At 43.6% G+C, this 24,338-nt stretch overlaps 1 protein-coding gene across 2 annotated transcripts in view; it reads left to right on the top strand.

Annotated features, from left to right (window-relative positions):
• BLNK (B cell linker) overlaps positions 1-24,338 on the top strand; it is a 161,682-nt gene that overhangs the window by 56,722 nt on the left and 80,622 nt on the right. For both annotated transcript variants that reach the window (XM_084845919.1, XM_084845917.1), the window contains exon 3: positions 7,527-7,573. In XM_084845919.1, coding sequence (XP_084702045.1) covers positions 7,527-7,573 — 47 coding nt within the window. The remainder of the gene's footprint in view (positions 1-7,526; positions 7,574-24,338) is intronic.

The raw sequence follows: 24,338 nt of genomic DNA, 5'->3' as shown, positions 1-24,338 counted from the left end.
GTGCACTGCCTACTTCCTTAAAGGCAAAAAGGTAATTTGTTTATCTTTTAAATTTAGCATGATTAGTCTTAAGACCAGCAGACATGGTTGTATGCACAACCGAGTGGCAGGGAAGAGCCAGCCTAGAGGATGTGTGTTTATACCAGGAGTGCACAACCTGTTCAGCCTGAGGGCTGCATCTGGTGTCAGCTGGGGGACCTGAGGCCACACATGTGTGCAGGTGTGCATGCATGAACATGGACATACACACCCATACATGACCACGAACACATATAACATGCATACATGCGTGCGCACACACACTTATACCAGCATTCTGAGGAGATATTATACTCATGCAAGGAGGTGAAAGGGAGAAGGGAGGTGCTATAGCACATTACCATAGTAACTCCTTTCTTATTAAAAAATCCAGTTCCGATAATAGGTCCAATACATAGAACTATGCCTTTTAATAGTTAATTGGGCAGTAAAGCCTTTAATTACTCACTAGAGCAGGCATGGGAAACTTCTGGAGCTCTGGGGGCCATTTTCTCCCCCTGAGCACTCTCCGAAGGCTGCATTCTAGGAGGTGCCACACAGTCTGCGAGGCACAACCCCCCCTTGCAAAAAAAGAAAAAAGTCCAAAATTCGGTAGCAAACAGCTCTGTAGCACTACAGAGCACTGCAGTGGGTAAATTTAGCTTGTTTGCAAGCTAAATTTAACCCTTTTGGTGCTCCATAATGACTATGAAGTGCCCAAAGGGCCAAATTTGGTCGTTTGGGCACTCCATAGATGCTAGGGATGCCTTTAAAATAAATTATGTCGGGGGGGTAACTGGAGGCAGCGGGGTCCGCAGGCATCCCACGAGCTGCGCACTGGCCACCCTACAGTAAAGGATTCCAAAGTCCCTCTAAAATGACCATGAAGGTTGACACATTTAACCCAGATTTTGCAATAGCCAAGAATGAGGCAGAGCAAGTGTGTGTGTGTGAGTTCTGATGTCAGAGGCTCTGAAAAATCCAAGCCACTGCTGGGTCCATGCCAGAGGACAGAGGAGAAGGGAGGGAGGAGCAGTGTTTGTCCTCCTTTCTTTTCCTGTTCCAGGGTTGTTGTTGTTTTTACAATTCCCTTCCCATTGGAACCAATGAGAGGTAAATTATATTGCCAGCTCCAGGACTGGCATATGTTCCCCCTCCCCTAGTGGCGTGGTGTCTGGGGACCTGTAGATCCAAACACTCCCCTAACGCACTCCAAATCCACCCCTTTTTGCCTGTACCAACAGCAAATCCCTGACATCAGAGAGACAAGGACTGTGGAGGTTTCGGGGAATAGCTGGGACCTCCCTCTCCATCCTTGATGTGTGGGGAGAGCTGATCCAAACTATTCTATGGCCCTGGGGATGTCCCACCAGGGACCATAGGATTACAGCCTAATTATGGCTTATAGAAAATTGATATAATGGCTGGGTTTGGACAATCAGCAGGAGAAACAATGCAGCATTGGTTGCCCCCCCCCCCCCCGCATGTGCTGGTCGTACGACCGGGATTACTCTAACTACCTGCGCTGCGGGTTGCCATGTCATCCTAACACAGCGCACAGCATGGGTGTAGTGACTTTTCACCCACCCTACTGCAAGCTATGGGTAATTAGAGTAATTCCGGTCGCACGACTGGCACGCGCGCGGGAGGGGGAAAGAACCAATGCTGCATTGATTTCCCCCACTGATCATCTGAACCCAGCCAATGTATTAACTCCTAAAACTCATGTTTCCAACTACAGTAACTCTTTTTATTGCCATGTTTTGGTGATTAAGCATTTAGCAGATCCTAATAAGCAGAATATATTACCTTGATTTCCAATTTGGATCTGAATAGATAAGTAAAATTTCCAGACATTTTGAAGCCATGGATTAAAACAGAAATTTTGGAGAAAATTGAAAAACATGCAATCCTTTTTTTTTCTTTTCTGTTTTAGTGTTCTTTACAGCTCTAAAGCCACCTTGTTACTTAGGAATATAAAATGTAGGATGTATAAGTTGGTTTGCTCATAATATCATCATTAAAATTAATTAAAAACATTTAAAAGTACACTCGAATAATACATGTGTAATGATTGTCTGAATAAACTAAACTAAATATATCAAACACGATAATTTTATGAGCAAACAAAGTTATGTATAACACATTTAAGATTCCTATTTTATGTTTGACCAAAAGGAACTTCAGCAAGTAGGTCCTGAAACATCTGAATCATCCTAGAAGCCAGAAGAACAGAAGGCAGAGGAAGTCTGGTGTACAGCATTTGTGAGAAATTGGTTGGGGTGGAGCTGAGGAAAAGCTGGTCTGAAGGAGAAGCTATTGAGAGCTTATTTAGCTGGCAGAGACTCTCTTACCTATTAGAATGGTAACCAAACATATTTAATTTAAGTACCTTTAAACATTCTCAAGCTGTTCTTTGAAGAGTGAAATATTATTCCCTTTTGTAAATAAAAACCCCTTAATAAACATCTTAATTTTGCTCATTTTGAAAGGTGGTCTCTAGTGGTGGTGTCAGTCCCATCCCTATGCCATAGAAACCAGGAGCTACATGAGGATATTAATAGTCTGTTAATCCACTGAATCTACTTTCAGCTTCATCACAGAACTGAGATCCGCGCATTGCACGAGGACTGTGTCTTCTCCTGCTTTTCCGCTACATGACCTCTAGGTGGCGCAGTAGTATAGTGGAATAGCGCAAATATACAAGTAAAAAAAGCATTTCCTTTCACTTTTACAATTAAATGCTGCATTTTCCCTGCTCTAAAAAAACTCACGGAAAGTGCTGGTTAGATGCAGAAGTAAAACTGGAGGGCCATGAAATTGTCTAAAGAACCTGTAAAAAAACGTGAATAGGGAATGACAAATACACAATAAATGCCTCATGTAGAAAAGCCCCAGGGTACTGAGGGCTTTTTCTTTTTAGGTATAGAGGGTTTATTGTGGTGGCGGCAGTTAAAGGTTTTATAGCTGAGGCACCATTCCCTAACAGTGAGGTCTGTTTGGGAACTTTATTAAAAACTGTGGCAGTGAGTTCCAAAAAGACAAGCCAGAATGTAAAAAAGAAGAAGATAGGATAACCTACACATCGTTTGTACGTGATGACAGTAGCAAGATAACTGACAGTGTTTCCTCAGACAAGGATTTTAGAACTACATTCATTGCCTGCTATAGCATTTCACCCAGAAGTGATCCCAGAAAAAAGGGCTCTACAAAACCCAAACGAGAATATACATTTTCTTGACATATTATGATATCGTGATTGTAAGTACGTGGGAAATTGAGCATGACTTGGAATATCCTTAAATGTCTATCAGTAAAAGATAGATCAATAATCTTAATAAGAAATGGAAAAGATAACTTGGAGGGAGAAATCCTACCAGGATAGGTGGCCGCCTCCGAATTTGGAGGCGACCACCCATCCAATGCAGCGCAGGAGAATTGCAGAGGGGATTGTCCCGTCTGTGCTTCAGCCATCCTGCATTTGCATCCAGACAGCCGATTTCAACTGACCAGCTGCAGGAAGGTGGGATGGGGGAAGCAGCCGCCAGGCAACACATTGGATATGTCATACCGGCATTTCCGCCTTCCCTGCCCAGGATGCCCCCAGGAATGCCCCATTTTCACCGCTACACACTCCTCTTCTGAGCCCGGGGCCGTTCTGTGCTGCCTACAAGGCAGTGAGGGATGGGGGTGGGGGAGGTCAGTTCTCAGGGAACCAACCTCAGAGCACGGGCTCCAAGTTCGATTCCCAGAAACTGACATATCCAATGTAGGGATGGCGGAGAATTCTGCCACGGATTTCAGTGAGGCGAATGCACTGGCATTTGGGCCCCCGAAACCCGTGGCAGAACGGCCTCCCATCCCCGCCCCCTCACAGACTCCCCCCCGGGACGAAGCTTACCTGGGGCAGATGTTCCGGCGGCAGCAGCTCCGGCGGTGGCTCCGGCAGCGGCAGCTGATCTCTCGGCTGGCTGCTTTGGATGCTAATGGTGGCCGCCGTAGTGGCCGCCATTTGCATCTGGCCAGGCTGCCATGATAGGCTATGTAAGTATTTACGTAGCCTATCACGGAAAAAAGCAGGGGCGCAAATGGCAGCCACCATGCCATTTGCGTAGCTGCCTTTGCCGTGATAGGCTACGTAAATACTTACATAGCCTATGACGGCAGCCTGGCCGGACGCAAATGGCGGAGCAGAGCTGGCCCAGCGAGGATTCCAGGGGGAAGGACGGAGCACCTCCCCTCCCCGCGAATCCAAGCTGCAAAAAGGTAAGTGACATGGCCATCTAGGCATTGACTAGCAGTCATAGGATTGCACCCATAGAAGCTTATAGAAAGCACTATTTTAAAAAAAAAAAAAAAATTCCCATGGCTTCAGAATTTCCAGAAATTTAACATCTCTAGTCTTACATCACATCATTTTTAGAAATCATTTTGAGTGGAGTAAAGGCCAGGTGGCAATATAGAACACCTTATCTTAAACATTTTATTTATAATCCTAAAAGAAAATATTTTATAATTCATTTTATTTCAATGCCTTCAATTTTTCAGAAAAAAACACAAAGGCCTTGGGAAAAAATGATCCTCCGGGGTTATTCAATTTGGGGTGGGGGGCTTCACATCCCTAGATTTGAATAGTGACTCCAATTCTATATAGTAATATAGTAACTCCTTTCTAGGATGAGTTGCTGACTTTTTTTTCTGGCTCCTGTGCTTTAAGAAAAGCAGAACAAGCTGAAATATAGCACATGACTTTTTTCTTGGCATGTAGGTGGGAAAAATGTCACATGTTGAATTTCTCCTTCATTTAAATCTGCTGTTTAAAAAAGCTGGCTGCTCCTTTCCCATCCTTTTCTAAGTGAGTTCATTTAAAATACAAGAAAAATGTGAATATTTGGTGCTAGATACATTGATATTCATCACAGTGAATACATACAGCATACAAAAAATGACATCTGTAATAAGAAGACTAGGTTGTTTCTTTTAGTTTTATGTTTTAATGTTCCATAGGAATTTGCTGATTTCCAGACCTGGTGAGGCATCCCCTAATTATGGTATACAGTGTGTGAAACTAAGTTTCTGTTTTGTGTAACACTATAATTATAGGATTAGTATTAAATATAGATGGTTTTCTAGTGTCTGAAATGCCATATTTTCCTAATTTAGATTAGAATCTTAATGAGAAGCAGAGATAGACTTGAACTGAAAAACAGTCTGTAAAAATCCAGTTTTGCTAAGATACTGCATGTATCTCACTTCTTATATTTATTTTAGGGATAGGCAGACCCACTTAGCTCCACTTTGAATTTTTTTTTTGCCAGGCCAGCAATATTCCAGATGAGATTGCAGCTTCTGGGATAGATTCCTCAACCTACTCCTCACATGTGCATCTAGACTAGACAGCAGGATTTCCAACTCTTGAAATCAAATGTTCTAGTACCTGGGTGGTGTCTTGAGTGAAGCGCGGATTTGTGGTGGAGCCAAGAGCATAAACATTTTGGAGCGGATCAATGGATGGAGTCCAGCCGTTTCCAGCAGGCCTGGACATGGAGCTTGTTGCCAAAGCTAACTCTCCAGCTAAGGTGTACTGCTAAAAAAAAAAAGGGGGGGCTTTGTCCTTGCTTTCCTGCCACCAAAGCAAAAAACAAAACATCTAGCCAGGATATAAAAAATGGCAATGTTCAGAAACCAATAGGAGAACATTTCAATCTCCCAGGAATAATACTCTGCTGCCAGCCTGAAACTCAACCTTAGTCGACAATAATAGCAACAACATGCAGGGCCAACTTCAAGGGTAGGCATAGCTGGGCACCTGCCCAGGGCCCACACCCCAACAGAGTCCCATTGACAAGAACCCCTGGTTCACCTACCTCTAGCCCAGACAAAGGTGTTGCTGCTGCTTACAAGCTGCTTACTTGTTCACCGGCTCTCTCCCTGTCAAGCAAATGGTAGCAAAGAGAAGGAGAAGGAATAGTAGTTGGTGACAATGGTAGTGAGAAGTGGACTCACTGAAAGAGGAGGCAGAGTCTTGCCCAGGGGCCTGCAAAATCCTGGGGCCAGCGCTGTGGGGAATAGGAAAGGAAAGATTCCTCCTGTGCAAGCACCAGGTCATTACTGACCCCTAGAGGGACGCTGGTGTTTTCATGGCAGACTTGTGCTGGCGTTTTCATGGCAACTATAGTGGGGTGGTTTGCCATTGCCTTCCCCAGTTGTGACTACCTTTCCCTCAGCAAGCTGGGTACTCATTTTACCGACGGCAGAAGGATGGAAGGCTGAGTCGACCTGAGCCGGCTACCCGAGACCTGGCTTCCGCTGCGATCAAACTCAGGTCGTGGGGAGAGTTTCGGTTGCAGTACTGCCGCCTACCACTCTGTGCCACATGAGGCATAACAGTGGGAATAACAGTAATAAAAATATGTCATCATGTCTAATCGTGATATTGATCATGATTATATGCCACTGAAGGCTGGCCTAAAAATCTTTCAAATAAATAATAATAACGTATGTTTGTTTTAAAGACGGGCATGTTCCCAGGTTTGGCGAAGATAAGAGCCGCAGACAGGGAGCAACAGCCAATCATGAGGGCTCACTAAGCAACACTGATGGGATGGGAGGGAGTTGAACAGGACCCTGCACTGGAGGAATTGGAAACTGAAAGACACCCTGTCTGGTGGTTGTTTCACACACGCATGAACTTCAGTTGGTTTTAAATCTTGGCAATTCACATCTGCATGTGTGAACTGACTCTGCTGAAATGTAAGTACATTCCATTTATGGCATTTGATCTATGATGGTTAACTCACAGATGCAAAACACCACCTGACCCTAAAGCCATCAGGTAAATCACTACATGAGGCTGCAGTCATCAACTGATGGATATGTGTGTGTGAACAGACCCGGAGGGTGGTTGTTGTTTTTCAATCACAGGGCTAAATGAGAAGGGCTGCTGGGAGGATCCATTCTATATGCTACCTAGGGAGCTGATTTGCCTAAAGCCAGACCTGACCAGGATTCTAAACAACAGAAGATTGAGAGTAAAAGAAAGGCACTTGGAGTAAACTGGCTGAATGGTTTTATTTCTGAGTTAGCAATGCTCCTTGGCCTCTTTCCTTTTCCCCCAAGTCTCCAGGACTGCAAAACGCCTAAAGAAAGATTATCCATGGAAGCTCCCAAAAGGAGACTCACCAAAAGAATAGTTTGTTATTTTCATAATTATTCATTAACCAGCATTTCTCTCGCACAGAGTATCTGGGAATATTTTGCACTGTACAACATGCGCCACTTGCCCTCCACAATAATCACCGGGTGTTAGTAATAAAGAGTTAATAAGTAACTTGGACTTAATCATTCTGTGCTATGTTCTATACTAAAAGTGACGTTAAAAGAATATGACTACTTAACTCCACATCGTATGCAATCTCTGCTCCAGCTGAAGTGAAACTCAATTTGAATCTACTCTTCATCTGATTTATCTGTTTCCTTCAGAAACGCTTTGTTTCTCTCTCTTTCAGAATTTATCAGAATATGAAATGAACAGATTCTGTATAATGGACCAGCCGTAAGTTTTTCCTTTTTTCTTTTTTCTTTTTTCTTTCCCTTCCTTCATGAAATGGACAAGTCCTACACTGCAGATATTCTCATTCCATATTTAACTTTTTACATGGCGTAGCCCAAAGATCCCCCCTCCCCCGCCACATTTCTAGGCTGGCTTCTGTTTCAACAACAAGAAATCCAAATTTTCTTTTTTAAATAAATGCCACTTTCCACAGGCTGATCAGACTATTTGAGCTACTTCACATATTAAATGTTTTAATTACATGTGCAATTCATTTGTAGGTCATCATGCTTGCCTATTGTTTATGCATGCTTTTTGTTATCTGTTCATGCACTGGAATACCATGATCAGCCACTTTGTAACATTTGTGCACACAGCAAAAGAGGAGCAAGTGTGATTTTATCATGCGTATGATCATATTATTTATTATTTACAAGATTTATATACCACTCTGTATCCAGTAAAATTGGTGAATCACTGCCTTGTTGTGGCGAAGGGGCTTGCGTAACTCAGTGAAGCCATAAGCTATGCCGTGCAGGGCCACCCAAGACGGACAGGTCATGGCAGAGGGTTCTGACAAAATGTGGTCCACTGGAGAAGGAAATGGCAACCCACTCCAGTATTCTTGCCAAGAAAACCCCATGGAACGTATCACAAGGCTAAAAGATATGACGCCGGAAGATGAGCCCCTCAGGTCGGAAGGTGTCCAATATGCTACTGGGGAAGAGCAGAGGGTATTTCCAAGTAGCGCCAGAAAGAGTGAAGCGGCTGGGCCAAACCCGAAAGGACACTCAGCTGTGGATGTGTCTGGCGGTGAAAAGAAAATCCGATGCTGTAAAGAACAATATTGTTTAGGAACCTGGAATGTCAGATCAATGAATCAAGGTAAGCTGGAGGTGGTCAAACATGAGATGACAAGATTGAACATCGACATCTTGGGAATCAGTGAACTAAAATGGACAGGCATGGGCGAATTTAATTCAGGTGACCATCATATCTACTATTGTGGGCAAGAATCCCTTAGAAGAAATGGAGTAGCACTCATAGTCAACAAAAGGGTGGGAAAAGCAGTACTGGGGTACAATCTGAAAAATGATAGAATGATCTCAGTACGAATCCAAGGCAAACCATTCAACATCACAGTAATTCAAGTCTATGCCCCAACCACTGAGGCCGAAGAAGCTGAGGTTGATCGGTTCTATGAAGACCTACAACACCTTCTAGAACTAACACCAAAAAAAGATGTCCTCTTCATCATAGGGGATTGGAATGCTAAAGTAGGAAGTCAAGAAATCACCGGGATAACAGGCAGGCATGGCCTTGGTGTACAAAATGAAGCAGGACAAAAGCTAATAGAGTTTTGCCAAGAGAACATGCTGATCATAGCAAACACTCTTTTCCAACAGCACAAGAGGCGACTCTACACATGGACGTCACCAGATGGTCAATATCGAAATCAGATTGATTATGTCCTTTGCAGCCAAAGATGGAGAAGCTCCATACAGTCAGTAAAAACAAGACCTGGAGCTGACTGTGGCTCAGATCATGAGCTGCTTCTTGCAAAATTTCGGCTTAAATTGAAGAACGTTGGGAAAACCACTAAACCATTCAGGTATGACCTCAGTCATATCCCTTCTGAATATACAGTGGAGGTGAGGAATAGATTTCAGGGATTAGACCTGATAGACAGAGTGCCTGAGGAACTATGGACGGAGGTCCGTAACATTGTTCAGGAGGCAGCAACGAAATCCGTCCCAAAGAAAAAGAAATGCAAGAAAGCCAAGTGGCTGTCTGATGAGGCTTTACAAGTAGCTCACAAAAGAAGGGAAGCGAAAAGCAAGGGAGAAAGGGGAAGATATACCCAACTGAATGCAGAGTTCCAGAGAATAGCAAGGAGAGACAAGAAGGCCTTCTTAAATGAACAATGCAAAGAAATCGAGGAAAACAACAGAATGGGGAAGACTAGAGATCTCTTCAAGAAAATTGGAGATCTCAAGGGAACGTTTTGTGCAAAGACGGGCATGATAAAGGACAAAGAAGGCAAGGACCTAACAGAAGCAGATGAGATTAAGAAGAGGTGGCAAGAATACACAGAAGAACTATACAGGAAAGATCTGAATGTCCCTGATAGCCATGATAGTGCGGTCACTGAACTTGAGCCGGACATCCTAGAGAGTGAAGTCAAGTGGGCCTTAGGAAGCATTAGTAACAACAAAGCTAGCGGAGATGACAGTATTCCAGCCGAGCTATTTAAAATCCTAAAAGATGATGCTGTTAAAGTGCTGCATTCAATATGCCAACAAATCTGGAACACTCAACAGTGGCCACAAGACTGGAAAAGGTCAGTTTACATTCCAATTCCAAAGAAGGGCAACGCCAAAGAGTGTTCAAACTACCGCACAATTGCGCTCATTTCACATGCCAGCAAGGTGATGCTCAAAATCCTACAAGCTAGGCTTCAGCAGTATGCGAACCGAGAACTACCGGAAGTACAAGCTGGGTTTCGAAGAGGCAGAGGAACTAGAGATCAAATCGCCAACATTCGCTGCATCATGGAGAAAGCAAGAGAATTCCAGAAAAACGTCTATTTCTGCTTCATTGACTACGCTAAAGCCTTTGATTGTGTGGATCACAACAAACTGTGGCAAATTCTGAAAGTGATGGGAATACCAGACCACCTTACCCGTCTCCTGAGAAACCTGTACGAGGGTCAAGAAGCAACAGTAAGAACCAGACATGGAACAACCGATTGGTTCAAAATTGGGAAAGGAGTACGACAAGGCTGCATATTGTCACCCTGCTTATTTAACTTATATGCAGAGTACATCATGAGAAATGCCGGGTTGGATGAATCACAGGTCGGAATTAAGATTGCCGGGAGAATTATCAACAACCTCCGATATGCAGACGATACCACCCTAATGGCAGAAAGCGAAGAGGATCTCAAGAGCCTTTTGTTGAGGGTGAAAGAGGAGAGTGCAAAAGCTGGTTTGAAACTCAACATTAAAAAAACTAAGATCATGTCATCTGGCCCTATCACTTCCTGGCATATAGAAGGGGAAGAAATGGAAGCAGTGACAGATTTTACTTTCTTGGGCTCCAAGATCACCGCAGACGGTGACTGTAGCCATGAAATTAAAAGACGCTTGCTCCTTGGTAGGAAAGCTATGGCCAACCTAGACAGCATAGTAAGAAGCAGAGACATCACCTTGCCGACAAAGGTCCGTCTAATCAAAGCTATGGTTTTCCCAGTAGTAATGTATGGCTGTGAGAGCTGGACTATAAGGAAGGCTGAGCGCCGAAGAATTGATGCTTTCGAACTGTGGTGCTGAAGAAGACTCTTACGAGTCCCCTGGACTGCAAGGAGGTCAAATCAGTCCATCCTAAAGGAAATCAACCCTGAGTGCTCATTGGAAGGACAGATACTGAAGCTGAAGCTCCAATATTTTGGCCACCTAATGCGAAGAGAAAACTCCCTGGAAAAGACCCTGATGCTGGGAAAGACTGAAGGCAAAAGGAGAAGGGGACGGCAGAGGATGAGATGGCTAGATAGCATCACGGATGCAATGAATATGAACTTGAGCACGCTCCGGGAGACAGCGCAGGACAGGAAGGCCTGGCGTGCTATGGTCCATGGGGTCACGAAGAGTCGGACACGACTGAGCAACTGAACAACAACAACAACAACAGAACAATGAAAAGGGAGAAAAAAGAATCAAAATAAAGAATTGCAATCTTTAAAATCAAATTATACCAATAAAAACGTGGCTGATCAGTGAGGGATCATATGATTCTCTGCATCCAGGCTGCACACTACTGCCTACAAATTAATGCTTTCCATGAAGGAAAAACATGATATATAAAGTCAGCCTACATTTGGACAGAACCCCACCAAATTAGGCAAAGGCTACCAGCAGCCACCAGAATTACTTGTCGTTATGTTTGGTCTCGGCGCAAGCGACCGTAAATGGAAGTATCCCTTCAGGTAGTGTTTTATGCAATGTTTTGTGTTTAAAAGCACAGTCCTGTGCATGTCTACTCAGGACTAATCCCAACCAATTTCAATGGAACTGACTTCCAGGTAGGTGCATATAGGATTGCAGCCTACATATACTTCTGAATACTGGATATGATGTGAAATAACTAAGGGGGCAGCCCTACCGATTGCGCTCTTGCTGCTCAGAAGCCTCCGAACTCAGAGGCTTCCAAGATTCCTATGCCCAGCCGGCTGAAGCTGGCAGGGTGGGAGGAGCAGCGGAGGCCCATCCTCTGCCTTTGGTGATTTTCGCTAGTCCATCTAGCAAAGGCACTTTGGTGCGGGTGGGAAGGAGGTTGGAGGAGGCTCAGGATATCTCATATCCTAGCCTTTCCGGTCTCCTCCCCTCCCTGCCCACCAGAATGCCTCCTTTCCTCCTCCTTTGCTTTTCTGAGGTTGCTTTTCTGACCTCGGAAGGGTTTTTTCTGAGCAATCCTGTGGTCCCTGGGATGCTAGGGACAATAGGACTGTGTTCTCCATTAACAAATTACCACATGGGTAGTAGAAAACATTTCTCTCATATTTTCATCTAAAGCTGCAGTCTTTGTATGATTGCCATGATGCCTACAGAGAGCGACGGAGGGCTTGATCAGATGAGGCTTTTAATGTGCTATCGCTTTTCCCCACTTGCACAATTTTGCAAGCTGTTCACATGAGGTCGTCATGATCCTGCAGCCACCTCATGATTTCCCCCTGCTTTGCCCAAATTTATTCACAATGGGGGAAATCTGTTGGTTTCTGGTGCACCATAGTATTGCAAAGAACCACTGGCATGATCCTTGTTTCTGTGGGGACTTGGTTGTGATGTTTCTGAATGGGCATGTCTGTGTAGCATAATTTCACTCCCCTTCCTGTCATTTCATTTCCAGTTGGTGTAGTGGAAACATGGCTGGTTTTCCCTTATTTTTTATTGTGATGGCACATTACATAGGCCTTCTGGAGTTACCTCCTTTCGAAAACACACATTTACAATGTGTGTTTCACCATAACAACCTTGCACAATTTCTTCTCCTCATTTTAAAAAAAGGTGTGTGTATACAGGTGAATTGACTCACCTGCATGCATGCCCACGGAAAGAGACAGAAGTGGGAGGAGGGAAATGCTGGTGGAGGGGTGGCAGGAGGAGGGACAAAAGGTAGGTATGTGGATGGGAGATCATGTTACATACCATGGGGGTAGGACGAAAACTTATTCAGTGTGGTAGATACCATGAAATTCTGCACTGAAAGAAAAAATGGAACACAATGAGCTGTACTCACAAGAATGCTACTGGGTGGCCCTGAGAGAGAGAGAGAGAGAGAGAGAGAAGGAAGGAAGGAAGGAAGGAAGGAAGGAAGGAAGGAAGGCAGGCAGGCAGGCAGGCAGGCAGGCAGGCAGGCAGGCAGGGAATAAATGCTGGTCTTTTCTCTCTCAAGCAAATAAAGAGTCTAATGGGCAATACAAAGAAAAATGTAAGTATAGCAAATAGGTTGACACACTAATGTAAATCTCTGTATTTGAAATTGTTACCGATTTTCACTTCCCAGTCACCTAGTGTCTTGTTTGTACTATGCGCTGTTGCATTTAGTCTGATAAGGCTGTTTCAATAATAGAACTGTAATTATTAACTGACTAAATGAGAAAATGTCAGGAAGGCCTTCTTGCAGACATTAAACTACCAAGATGACATTCCGACAGAACACATTCCTAAGGAGAGCTGTTTCTGTTCCAAGGCTGCCATTGTTAACCCTCAGCTTCTGGCAACCAGCTCCAAAGTCATGTTGAGATGGAACCTCTGCTTCTAAGCTGGCCAAGTTGATGGTCCTATCGCTGATCCACATGTCTGTTGTTTCCCTCTGAACCAAGTATTTCTATCCTCATCTTCACAGCATATATGGTTTTCATCAGCCTTAGCAGTGAAGATGAGGTTGCCACATGAGGTGGCAAGATCGGGGAAAAGACTTGGAAGGAGCTATGACTGGAGGACATGAAGCAAATAAGATGAGAGATCAGACTGAAAGAGGATGCATCCCAGGACAGGGAGGATGGATTAAGGCTTAGCATGCAATCCTACACATGTTTAGACAGAAAAAAAGTCCTACAACTCCCTGGGGGATGCTGAGAGTTGTAGGACTTCTTTCTGTCTAAACATACATACGTAGGATTGCACCTTTAATCAGTAAGCAGTCTCCTCCAACCTGGTGCCCTCCAGATGTGTTGGACTGCAACTCTCTATGCTGACTGGGGTTGACGGGAGTTGTAGTCCAACACATCTGGAGGGTGCCAGGTTGAGGGAGGCTGGATTAAAACATGGTTAGTGTTCCATTGGCCTTTAGCAGGAAGCAATCCAGTGGAGAAGGCTGACTGTGGACAGAGAGCTATCTGGGTGTGTTTAACAAGGAGAAGCAGCAGCAAGGCATACAGCAGTGCCAGTTGTCCTGTTACTTGCTCATAGCTCCATATGGGGGGAAAAAACCAGTTTACTTGACACATGTGTACGTAAATAAACACACACAATTCCTCTGCTGAAATCTGTGGAATTCACAGGGAAGCTGTTTATATTTATATTACATTTCTATTCCTAGAGTCACATTCTACCTTCACACCAAGAAACAGAATCCACGGTGGGGTAACGTAGGTTATGTAGTGGCACTGTGCAAATAGGCACTGGCAGGGTTGTTGATTGTGTTCCCGCAGAGGGCTAGAACAGGCATTACTTTAAATGTGTGTCTTGCAGCTACATTTTTACTCTGGAATATGTGCAGGGGGTCCTTGATCTTAGGATGGGATAAGGGGGCTTTTAAGTTCCAGATCATCAGGCCCCGGGCCTACTCTGAAAAGAAGGCATCACTGCTAGCCACGTGTTTTAGGTCATGTCTGTTTTGGCCCCGAGTTCTACGGGCTGCAAATAGGCTGCAGTTTGCAAAACGGTGAACAGGGGGCAACACCTAGTCTTGCTTTTGTCATGGGAACCATTGGGGAAGGGCAGGTTCAGCCTTGCGGTGCTACTGCAGCACAGTTGTGTTCCCATAGTTCCCAGCTATACATAAATAACTACCATTCACATATACCGGGCAAAATAAACTGTTGCACTGGGAGACCTTGTTGCAGGTTGCCCCTTGTGCCCAGCAGTGGGTTGTCCAGAGTCCATCAACTTGGGGGTCATATAATGTACCCCTGGTTATAGAAAATGCGCATGTACTTAGAGGTCCTGATAAGAGTGAGGCCTTCCCTCTACATGCCTCCTGTTCATCATAATGTCAGGCATTTTGCTACTATATCATGCAAGTAAAAACAGCAGCGTGAGGTTCAAGCTACAGGGACTGTGGGAGCTCTCCCCATTTTTTACGTCTTTCAAAAGCAGCTGCAGCATTCCCCAACTCAAGGCACTCCTCCTTAAAGCGGCATTTCCTGACTTAAATCCCCCTTCCCACCCAGAGCTGCTAGTAGTCACAGAGGGTAAAGCTTAAGAACACAATTTTTGTGCCTGTAAGTTTTCCTCTGTGAGGCTAATAGTAGGTTTGGGAGGGATTCAGATCAGGGCCACAGTGTGGGGTAAAGGGTTAGGCCCACCCCACCCTATGCCATGGCCCCAATCCAATTCACCTCCCCTGCAGCTGCTTTTAAGAAATAAAAAAGATGGGGAGTTCCAGTAACAGGAGTGGGGCAGCGGTGGCCCTTCAGATGTTCTTAGATTCCAACTCCCATCGGCCCCAGCCAGCATGACCTATTGTCAGGGATGATGGGAGTTGGCCCAACAATATCTAGAGGGCCACAGTTTCCCCACCCCTACAGTAATAGAACTTCCCAGGTAATATCTGTTTTGGCCCTAAGATGCACTGATTTTGCTTCATTCGGCAAGAGAAGCGAGATCTGTTGGGTTTTCTCACTCCTTGTGACAACACACCAGCATTCCAGACAAAACGGCCTCTTACAATTCCTACCTTGACTCTTTCCAGAGGGCTGGTGCAATCCCCAGAGCAGCAGCCTTCATGTCAGCTCACTACACATACAGTCGAGAAATCTGTGGCCATGCTGTTCTTCAATGATCTAGCGCTCCAGCTGAGCAGAGCCCAGAAATAGACCTGTCTATCTGAATGATAACAGCTGTGACTTCATAGTTACTGCACCAGTGGCTTGCCCATATCCTTCAATAGCCTGACAAAATGTACACCCTCAAAGAACCCCTGGCACATCAGCACTTCTTGCCTCTGTCAGGTGCACTATCAGTTCATGCTGCTTGAAGCATTTTGTCATCTGCTTTCAGTGCTGCCTCTCTGTCATATTTAGATATAATTGTTTGTATAAAACATCAACAATGTTTCTGTTACAAGGAAGGGTTTGCCTTGAATGTCTAGGGGGAAATGTAAAACGTTTACCCCCGTTTTTAAAACACCCTGATAAGGAAGAATTGGCAACTTGGAAGGGGGGGGATTGGCAAAATAGTTATATATCAAACAACCAGATTCCTATATTAGATATCCACCAGCAGGATATGAGGGGAAGACTTCCCTCTTGGTTGTTCACCAGTAACCGGTACTCAGTTACTGATTCTGGAAGTAACATATAGCCATCATGACTAGTAGCCTTTGATAGCTTGGTGGCCAGGAAATTCCCTTTTCACAAAATGGACCTTCTTCATTTCCAAGTGCCTAGGAACATTGGTCATGAGTAAGAACACTGGAACAAATAACATCGCTTTGTAAACATCTGATTCACAAGCCTAGAATTGTCTATATCTTCAACACAGCGATGGCACCATAATTATATCTCCTTCTCGAGATGTATTTCCAAATTACAGGCTCAAAACAGTCAATTATCTATCAGATTCATGCCAGGTCTTTGCAGCATGCACAGAACTACATTCTGGTCTCCCTTGCAGTGCTCATTAAGTAGCAGCAGGCGAGTTATGTCTGGAACGATTAGGATGAACGTTGATGCTTCATGGAGCATAGGCATATTTTTTTAAATGCCGCACATACTGAACATCCATTGCATGGTAAAACTTCACAATGTTCCTTGATACTTATTTATATTAGCGCCGCTCCGTCTCTCTAACAGGTTCGATCAGCCTTACCCCTGAATTCTGATTCTAATTCTTCTGTTCAGGCTGCTCCCTAGGATGTTGCCATCTGGTCTAATATGTCGGTATATGTGAATTTTAAGGATTTCTGCACCCAGTTGCATATGTCCCCCCAGCCCTTTTTACAAGAAACTTAGGTTACTTGATCTGATTTCTCTGCACTTCCTATTTATGCAGTATATTGCCTGCCAGCTATTATGTTATGTCCTCAGTAAGCAAGGACATGCCAAGTGGTGATTTAGCAATTATGATTTCAGCAGAATTAAATGCAAATGTCTTGTGCATTGATGGCAGTAGTTATATATTGAGCCTGTATGTTGTTTGGCCTTTGCGCCTTACTTTATTTTTGTAAATATATATTATCCACTTCAAAGGATCGTTGGGACAATTCAGTATGGACCAACTTGAATCAGGTTCTTTCTAACATTTTTTCATTTTATATTGATTCACTCATTTTAATAACTGAATACAAAAGCCAAGATAGAGCAAAATAATTGTATAATAGGTGAGGAATTAGGACTTTCTTCAGGAAAGTTGAACTCTTTTCCCTTTAGGATCTCCAGTGACCTGGTAGCGATAGAGCAGGACAGTCTTTATTTGCCCTTGATTTTAAATTTCATGTGTATGTCTCTAATGGAAATGATAGAGATGCAGAAGACATACCAGAAAATTTTGCCTTCACTTGGGTAGAGAATATAAAAATCTTTTGATGTTTTTTTTAAAACATGTATAACTATGCCGGCTATGGATGGAATTAGGTTTAACTGTCAGAAAGAGATTTAGCTACATTCTGGATCATGGTTGCAAAAGAGATTTTATTTCATTATTTATTAGAATAATGTATATCCCACCTTTCCAGTTACCAGAGTAGTGCTCAAGGTGGCTAGCTACTTTCCAAGAACAACATTCAAATAAAACAGTCAACAATTAAACAATTAACACAATTAAACAATCAAACATCAGACAAACAAATCCAGAAACATTATGACAGATAATTAAAACATCAGACTCAGTATAAAATAAAAAAGAGGTTGCAAATTGTGCTGTTGATGATCAAACGACCTTAGCCAACTGCTGGCCCATTTTTCCTTCCCTTATTAGAAACTCCCTAGGTGGGTTTGGTTTGGGTCCACTCCTAACATCACTCTCTGACCTATTACACACATAACACTAACCCATGGTTTGTTGCCCCACCCAGGGTGGCAGACAATTGAACAAACCATGGGTTATTTTCTCAATCCCTGGGTTGTGTGTTTCCCTCCTCCTTAGTGCATTCCCCCCTCTTGTATCCCAAATGCCTTTGTGGCACCATGGTACTGGCATGTAGAGCAGCTGGGGTATTTTTACCACTCTTGCCCACCACCTCTGTAGCCTGGTGAAACAACCCATGAACAACCCACTGTTTTGCGTTCATGATAACCCATGGTTTAAACAACCCAGACAACAAATCATGGATACACAACCCAACCACAAACCATGGCTTCTCTTTCTGGGTTGTTTGTAAGGATGTACGAAAGTCACTTACCTTTTCGCGGATGTGATTCGTGGTGGGGGGGAGGCGCTCCATCCCTCCCCCCAGAATCCTCGATGGGGGGGAGGCAATCCGGTCCTCCCCCCCGGAATCCTGCCCGGCCGGCTCTGCTCCGTGGCAGCTCCGCGGAGCAGCCAGCCAGAGCCGTCTGCAGCTGGAGTTCCGGCTGCAGATGGGCTGCTGCGGACGCAAATGGCAGCCGCTGTAGCGGCTGGCATTTGCGTCCAGCCAGGCTGCCGTGATAGGCTACGTAAGTATTTACGTAGCCTATCACGGCAGACCCCCCTCCAAAAAAATAGCATACGCAAATGGCGGCAGCTACAACGGCTGCTATTTGCGTTCTCTATTTTTCACCATTTTAGCCTACGTAAATATTTACATAAGCTATTACAGTGAAAAAAAGGAATGCAAATAGCGCCCACTATGCTATTTGCATTCCCCTTTTTTTTGTCATAATAGCTTACGTAAATATTTACTTGGCTAAAACAGCAAAAAAAAGGGAACGCAAATGGCGGCCGCCATAGCCGCCGCCATTTGCGTATGTGGTTGTTTTTTTGTTTGTTTTTGCTTGCTGTGATAGGCTACGTTAATACTTACATAGCCTATCACGGCAAACAGCAGACGCAAATGGCGGCCGCAGCAGCCGGTCGAAAGACCAGCCGCCGCCGCCGCCAGAACATCCGCCCCAGGTAAGCTTTGTCCCGGGGAGGAATCCATGGGGGGGCGGGGGGTGGGAGGCCGTTCCGCCACAGGTTTCAGGGGGCCGAATGCCAGTGCATTCGGCCTCACTGAAATCCGTGGCGGAATTCTCCGCCATCCCTAGTTGTTTGTGGTTAACAAACCATGGTTTGTTAGCACAGCTGAATTCGCACAAAACAACCCAGAATTCAACAACTGACACCATGGGTTAGTGTTATATGTGAACCCAGACTTTCTGTCTTTGCATCTTGTCCCAAATGGGACCCTGTAAGTCCAAATGACTGTAATGATCTCATTACTTTTCTGCCTTCAAAGGAACTGCTAAGAACTAATCCTAGCTCATAGTATCCATTTTGGGCTAGGCCCAAACTGGACACCACCTATATCAAATCAACATGGGGAAATACCAAAATCTTGGGCTAGAAATATAGTAATGCCTGTTCATGAAAGGCTCCAAAGCTGACCCTAATAACTGTAGATAATGTGTCTTCTTGGTGTTTGTCAGGAGCGCCCTAGCAGCCTCTTTCAGTACACTCCAATAGCCAACTCAAGACACAGACGAAAGGATTCTTTTCAAGGCTTTAATCCTTTTACAACGTAATGACTCAGATGCTAATCACCAGTGACTAAGCAATGAACAGCAGAGTAGCCTATTCTCCGGGTAGGCAGTTGGTCCCCATTTGAAGGAGAATCACTTGAAGACCCTGAACTTATGGGTAGGGAGAGATCCTTCCTCTTTCCCTTGGATCCACGGGATGCAGCCGTTGCTTGCATGCCAAACGGGTGCTACGCCTCCTTTCCGCGCCCTCCATCCCTCGTTGCTCCCTGCGTCTTCATCGAGCGTCTAGCAAGCCCCCTTCCCGCACTTTCTCACTGCCAGGGTCACTATCTATCTCAGGAATGCCGGCAGGAGGAATCTCTGCCAGCTGCTATGCCTGTGAGGGATGAGCTGGCTCCTCTCCCATGGATTGCTGACCCTTCTCAGAATCAGAACTGCTCTGGGGTTCTATCGGCTCAGTTACCACCCTGACAGTGTTGTTTCCAAAATATTATCAAGGTATTTATTACTTAGATTGGAAAAACGGGCTGTTAAAAGTGGAGTTGTAGCTGAAGAACAGGCAGGGTTGATGAAGAAAAAAATCTGTTAGAACAGTGTTTTGCATGGCAACATCTAATACAAAAAAATAAATACATTATTCCCATTTATTTTTAATTATTAAATTATTCCCAAAATAAATTATTCCCGGGGCAGAAAGGAGTTATTTGTTTCTTTTCTGGATTTTAGTTCCACTTTTGATCTTACTGATAGACATTAGGTTGGATACAGACTCAGCCATATTTAAAATAGAACCATCAAATTCAATAGGACTTTAAGTTATGACTAACTTAAGTCCCATTGATTTCAGTGGCTCTCCTTTAAGTATGTGAAGCGTGGATCCAACCCACCTGTTCAATATACCATCCAGCAGAATAGCAAGATGCTTGCTAACCCCATTTTTAACTTCTATTATAACTATATTGTTAAAGAATTGAGTGGCCCAGAGTGCCTTCCCGTTTTAGTTTTGGACCCTAGGCTATCAGTCCTATTGTATGCTGACAACAATGGAGCAATCTAAGCCCCATTGATTGGATGATGAGGTTATTGAATGAATTGGATACATTTTGTAAGAGAGAACATTTCATTCTCAGTCATGCTAAGACCATGAAAAGGGAGGAAAAGAAAGACTCATATATAGAACAACGGCGTAATTTCTGATATCTGGGGATTTTATTTAATTCCAAAATTAATGGAAACCACACCTGGTGCAGTAAAGTTGAATGTTTCTCAGTCAGTAATTCTCTGCTGAGGTTTTCTATAGTTCAAGCAGGGAGATGACTAGTGGCTCCTGAAACTGATATATTTTCAAAGAAAGTAATCTCCGAACTGGTGTATGGTGTCAAGTTTGGTCAGGGGGACTCTGATATGTCCATTCTGGGAATGGTGCAGAATTATTTTCTGAGACCTCCATTAGCTATCCAAAGTAGGCCTGCTGCTCTTCTATGGGCAAAAACTAAACTACTGTCCACAAGGCGTTAGCTTTTTACTGGTTGAAGCACTGTCATCTGAATGGTTCAACCTAAAAAACATTTTGGAAAAACAGCTACCACCTCCTTCATGGTAATCTTGGGAGAATTCCTTCAGAGTTATTTTTCACACTGCGAAAGGACCTATCCCCTCTTTCTCCTGGTAGAGTGAAACTGCTGCTAAAAGAAGGGGGAAATAGCTTTGTTCTAAGCAATGCAATGTGTGTCATGTTGCAAATGTGCTTCATTCTTGGTGGTATTCATTGCATAAGACATAACTGGAAATGGAAAAATATTTTATAGCCCTCACTGTCCCTCCTTTAAGGAAATTCTTTACTGCCATGTGCCTGTAGCGTATGACCACTGTAAATATGGAAATGAGAGGTGCTTCCAGATGAAGGAACCCTAGAACTACCAAAGAAAAGGCACTGTGCATCTATTCCATCTCTGTATCCTTAATGGATTTTCTGTGGCAAGAAAAGAGGTAGAAAAACACGGAAGAGCTACAAACGGAAGAGGATGTCATCTAGACCCCTGGTAAAACTCTGTGAATTAGGCAGGGTAATAGCACGATAAAAGACTCATCTGGGAGCACCGAAGGTCACTAATAAACCAATTGCTCACAGATTGTTATATCTGTGGTTCCAGGGAGGGAGGTGATGTTACCTATTACATTGTCTCTTACACATTCAAGCTATGCTTAGATTTCTCGCCAGTTCCTCACTAATGGATCGATTCTGAAGCATATGTTTCTTGCAGGTAATGATTTGTACAATACACAGACTGTTGCAAAATTTGCTCTGGCACCAAAGAATATTCAAGCCCAATATATAAAAAAGAATGGAGTGACCTGTTTCTGGTCATCTTATCAGATGCGTAATATTTTAGAGGTATCGTTATGTCTTTTACATTCCTTTTTTAATACCTCTTATCTAGACAGAAGAGTCTGCATTACTCATTCATTTTTTAATCTTTGTGGGATGGTTACCTTATATCTGCCAGCTCTTCTGCTTTCCTTTACCATGGTAGGTGATGTCTTGTCGCCAGTGCTGCAGTGAGATTCAACTGCCAGCTTAGTTGGCCCTGTACATGGAAGGTGTGGGCACCATCTTGGCATTCACCTCAGGCAGCAACCTGTCTTGTGTCGCCCTCTTGTTTATGCTGTTCATTTGTGCATCTTCTCCATGGTGTTCGGTGAATGTAGGCAATGACTGACATTTATACACATTCTCCATTGAACTCATGTTAACCACAACATATTCCTTGTTTTGTTTTTATAAAATGCTGCATAGTATAATTGCACTGGAGGAAAAGTGTATACATCAAACCCATTAAACTTCCAAAACCCAAATTCTTCAACAAGAAAGCTCAAATGTCATCTTCAGCATGTGCAGCTGAAGACAATATATTCCTTTCAGTTTATTTTGCATCAGTAATGATGTTTTAACAGGATCCCTGATTTGTCTTATCCATCTGAACCTCATAGCTATGTTTAAGATAAAATACCAAAGACAGGCTCCTGTAGTCCTTGCAAATGTAATACTAGGGATGTACGGATTTTGTTAAATCCATTCTTTCTGTGTTTCCCAAATTGTCAGGCATCTTTTGTTCCATCGTCCCCTCACTGACAGAATCAGATTTTGGGGGGGGGGGGTGTACGAGAATTTCATTCCTGTTTGCAAATGTGCGTTTGCAGCAGTGCACATTTGCACAAATTGCCCAAAAAAGTAAAAATCAGTCTGCAAGTCCACAGAATCCATGCCACTCAGAAAAAGCCGGCCTGATACAGAATCCACAGGTTGGATTCTCAGAAATCCAAACTCATTTGCATTTGTTGCAGATTTCTCCAACATCCCTACTTAGTACACAGAGTGCTGCAAGTCCATCCTCCTTTTTTACAGTCCGCTTTGTAAACTAGAAAGTGCTGCACCTGGATCTCAAAATGAGAAGAAACTTGAATCTCACTCAAGCATGAAGAACTGTACATTTATATTCTCAAGCTCTGTAAACGTGGCTGTTCAAACACTTTAACAGGAAACTGTGAACAGATGCCTTAACTAATCTAAAGCCATGTCACTTTCACATTCACAACTTAAGTGATTTGTGCATATTATGTTATTGCCATACACCAGGCCAATGTTCCTATCCTAGGACCGGAATACCAATTTTTTCCACTTTTTGCTCCACGTCATTAAGTCGTGTCACAAGACCCACAGCATTTTTACATCAGAAGTGAGTTGAGAAGTGGCCAACCTCCTGTGCTTCTTCTCACTCTTCTGTCTTTCAATGACAAAGAAAGAAGGGCAATAAAACATGCATGGTCAGGCAATCTGGGATTATTAATCTCCTGATTTAGAAGGGTTCTGGACCTTCTGCTTAACAAAGTGGACCAGGAAGTAGCAGGGACAATGATACAAACAAGAGCATTTTTACACCAGCCTAAAGCCCTGCATTTAAAATGGGGCTTTCTGCTTCTGTTTTAAATGCAGGATCACGATGGACTCCCTTTACACGTGCTTCCTTCCACCACCACTTTTCCCCCTCCTTTTTGCCGGTATATGAATCTTACATATGTTTCATTATATAGCCACTAGTTGGCACTGTGGTCCAGCTCCTCTTATGCAGGTTTTCTTCTTTTCATGAGGGAACTCAAGCCCTGCAATTTGATAGCTCATTGTCTCCGAACTTTTAAAAAATGAAATAAATGTCATTTAGTGAGGGAGATGCCCTGAAAGTTGATGATGTCATCTAAAGGACCCACAAACTTCCATGAATAACCGCTCTCAATAGCAGAATAAAAGCTCTGTGTGGAGAAGCCCCAAGGCTATTCCTATGGCTGCAAATGAGGAATAGCAGAAATTAATGGACAACTGAGGAAGGAGAATTTTGCTACAGTCAGAGTGGACTTCTGCAGTTCTGAGGAGGATGTATTCATCATTCCTTGACAAAAACGGAAGAGCAGGAAGGGGAAACATGATCAAGGCCGCATCATGGGTGGAAAGGGTGGGCCTCCTATTCAACATCCAACTTTTGCCCTAATATGGAATCCTCATGTGCATAAAGTAAATCACCTTCAAGAGTTATTCTAACCCAAAAAGAAAAGTCCTCTCAATTTTCTTCAGTTCCAAACGATTTTGAGCTAACTAGTCAGCATACTAGCAGTATTTTAAAAGCGCTTTTAAAACCAGAAGTCACATTATAATCTAAAATTGTATTGGTGTTGTTTCTTCTTAAGTGATGGGGACGATATGGTTATGATTCCACTCGGCACATTTCCCCCATCTGTTTTTCCCATTCTTCAATTAATTCCATTTATTTAGAAATGCTCTTATTTAATTGGGGCAATTATTAATGAATTAGCATGCTAATAGTGAAG

The sequence above is a fragment of the Heloderma suspectum genome, chromosome 3, assembly GCF_057233095.1.
Source record: "Heloderma suspectum isolate Gila_16-S chromosome 3, 16-S_ref, whole genome shotgun sequence".
In the NCBI taxonomy this organism is placed as follows: domain Eukaryota; kingdom Metazoa; phylum Chordata; class Lepidosauria; order Squamata; family Helodermatidae; genus Heloderma; species Heloderma suspectum.
The sequence above is the reverse complement of the archived record's forward strand: the minus strand, read 5'-3'. Positions and strand labels throughout refer to the sequence as shown.